The 2,500-nt window shown below is 40.7% G+C and overlaps 1 protein-coding gene across 1 annotated transcript in view; it reads left to right on the top strand.

Moving 5' to 3' along the window:
* LOC122251595 (Ig-like and fibronectin type-III domain-containing protein 2) overlaps positions 1 to 2,500 on the top strand; it is a 215,544-nt gene that overhangs the window by 140,507 nt on the left and 72,537 nt on the right. The window contains 1 exon segment of the mRNA XM_086538826.1: positions 531 to 616. Within this exon segment, the coding sequence (XP_086394952.1) occupies positions 538 to 616 (79 nt within the window). The 5' untranslated portion in view covers positions 531 to 537.

Genomic DNA, 2,500 nt, shown 5'->3' with positions numbered 1-2,500 from the left:
ATCCTCTTGGCACGGAGGAAATTCACCCGTGAATCGCCTCGCGTAACAACAAGGAGAAACCATTAAAACATTTCCCGAAGAACAACAAAATAAATCTCAAGACAAAGGATGTTGTACCCTGCTCGATCAGATCAAAGGCTCGCTGCATCGACCCGGTAGATAAAAGCAAGGTGTATGAAAATATAATACCTTTGGATAAAAAAGGCTTGGGATGGCGCATACAAAGAGCCTGCAAGAAATTGTAGGTAATAAAAGGGTTAAGGTAGAGGCGGAGTATGAGGCCCTGTAGATGACATTGATACAAAAGAAATGAGTAAAGATAACTGTAAACACTAATGTAGTTATAATAGAATGCTGACGTAACCTTAAACATATATCAATTGAATAAGAATTCTTAATGAGAATAGATCATCTCCGAAAAAAAAACAAAAAAACAAAGCAGTGTATATACAACATATATTTCACTCTATTATTTCCCCTGACATGAATTCTTCAACCGTAACATTTTTATCTTTCCTTCTTTCTTCTAGGTTCAGGATGGGCCGACTGGAGAACGCCCTTCCAGGCCTTCTGCTCTTCCTGGTGGCGTGTCTGCTGGTCCTCCAGTCTTCTGAAGGTGAGTCAGGTCCTCGCGGCGCTGCGCTGATGAACAGGGGAATATGCAAAGTAGGCGGAAATTGCGGTAAAAATGTTCGCTGTCATGACATTATTTGGGGAATTTGTTTTGCACTTTTTTATTTATCCTAATTACATTTATATTGATGTAATTGTAGTTCCATTTTCGTTATTATTTTCATGTTATGTTTCCTGTTTTACTTAAGAATCTGTTATTAATTGTTTTTATTTGATGTGTGAATTTAAAACAACGCACATGAAACACACACAACAAATGGGTAATAAATGTCTGTTAAACCCACTCACGATTCATTATTGCACGTTTTCTTTCTCTCTCTTTGGCACAGCCTTTTATTATAGATTCAATACCATGAAGAACTGTTTGAAATCACAGAGTTAGACGTAAATGTGTGTTCCTTAAATATTTGCCTTGATACCTATTTGCGCACGCGATATGTACCCTTACGTGTTCTTGCGTACATGATCACACCGCACTTTAATTACTCCTCTGATGACACCCCCCTCCCCTCCCCTCCCCCCAACTTTGAAGAGACGAGCAGGCGGCGCGATTTTCTGGCAGAATTCACGATCGTTAGAGGCGGACGTGAGCGGCAAGGAGACGAGAACCGCGAGTCTGACTTTATTCTGCGACGATGACGAAGAGGCGGAGGAAGACAAGGGAGTTTCGGGGACAGCCAGAGAGACTTCTCTCCTGTGTGGAGGCAGTTCAGACGAGAAAAGGGTGGACACGGACGCGAATCCGAAGGCATTTACACACACATACACACACACACACACACACGCACGCACGCACGCACACACACACACACACACACACACACACACACACACACACACACACACGCACGCACGCACGCACACACACACACACACACACACACACACACACACACACACACACACACACACACACACACACACACACACACACACACACACACGCACACACACGACGCTGTAGAGTACCACATACAAAATTAAAAAAAGAAAGAAAGAAAGAGAAAATAGGCATGATTTACTAATTCGATCAAATCATCGCATAGAATCATCAATTATGAAATCAGTATATAACACGATTTGGGTTAAGCCGCAAATACACGAGCTAAATAAGACTTTAAAGACTTTGAAAAAAAAATATCGATGTTAATTATTCCGATGCTTTTGATTGTCGTTTATTTTCCAAACGGAGGCGCATCGCAGCCCCCCCCCCCACTAAAAAAAAAAAAAAATCTCGCTCCTACTTTTGGTCGTCGACATATTACTTATCCCTATGAATGTCCGATAAAACTCTCCTCCCTTGTCTATCGTTCGTCCTTAACATTTCGATTTTCTGCCTCGCGTGTTCGTCTTTGTGTTTATTCAGTGAACTCCCAAATGCAGCTAAAGAATCTATGGCCGAGGCTGCGTTTACGATGTACTCTCTGATCTCCGTGTATATTTTCCACTTGTACGATTGTGTACACAGTAAAGGAAGGAGTTAACGGAGCTTTGGGTGTATTTACATCGGTTACACTAGAGATCTATGAACTTTGCTCTCCACTTATAACACGATGTAATATACAAACACTCCTTCGGAAAACGTTTATTTAAGAGAAGCTTTCTTATAGAAGGAATGTTACTACATCATCAAAAAACGAGTTATGGAAATACGTATTCTATATCTCATGTCTAAAATTGTGCATTTAAGAGGCTCTTCCCCCCGTCAGGCGAAACGTTATTATATTTTAGGAAAAAACGAAAGGAAAAGCAAACCCTAGGTAGACACTTAGATTAAAATATCTTCCACATCTCACAAAAGAAAGAAAGAAAAAAAAATGAAGAGGGTCATTCCCAGTAGAATACAAATTAAACTCAACTACAGCAC

Source organism: Penaeus japonicus, unplaced genomic scaffold (genome assembly GCF_977035675.1).
Source record: "Penaeus japonicus unplaced genomic scaffold, GWHDUDI00000001_assembly GWHDUDI00000008, whole genome shotgun sequence".
In the NCBI taxonomy this organism is placed as follows: domain Eukaryota; kingdom Metazoa; phylum Arthropoda; class Malacostraca; order Decapoda; family Penaeidae; genus Penaeus; species Penaeus japonicus.
The sequence above is the reverse complement of the archived record's forward strand: the minus strand, read 5'-3'. Positions and strand labels throughout refer to the sequence as shown.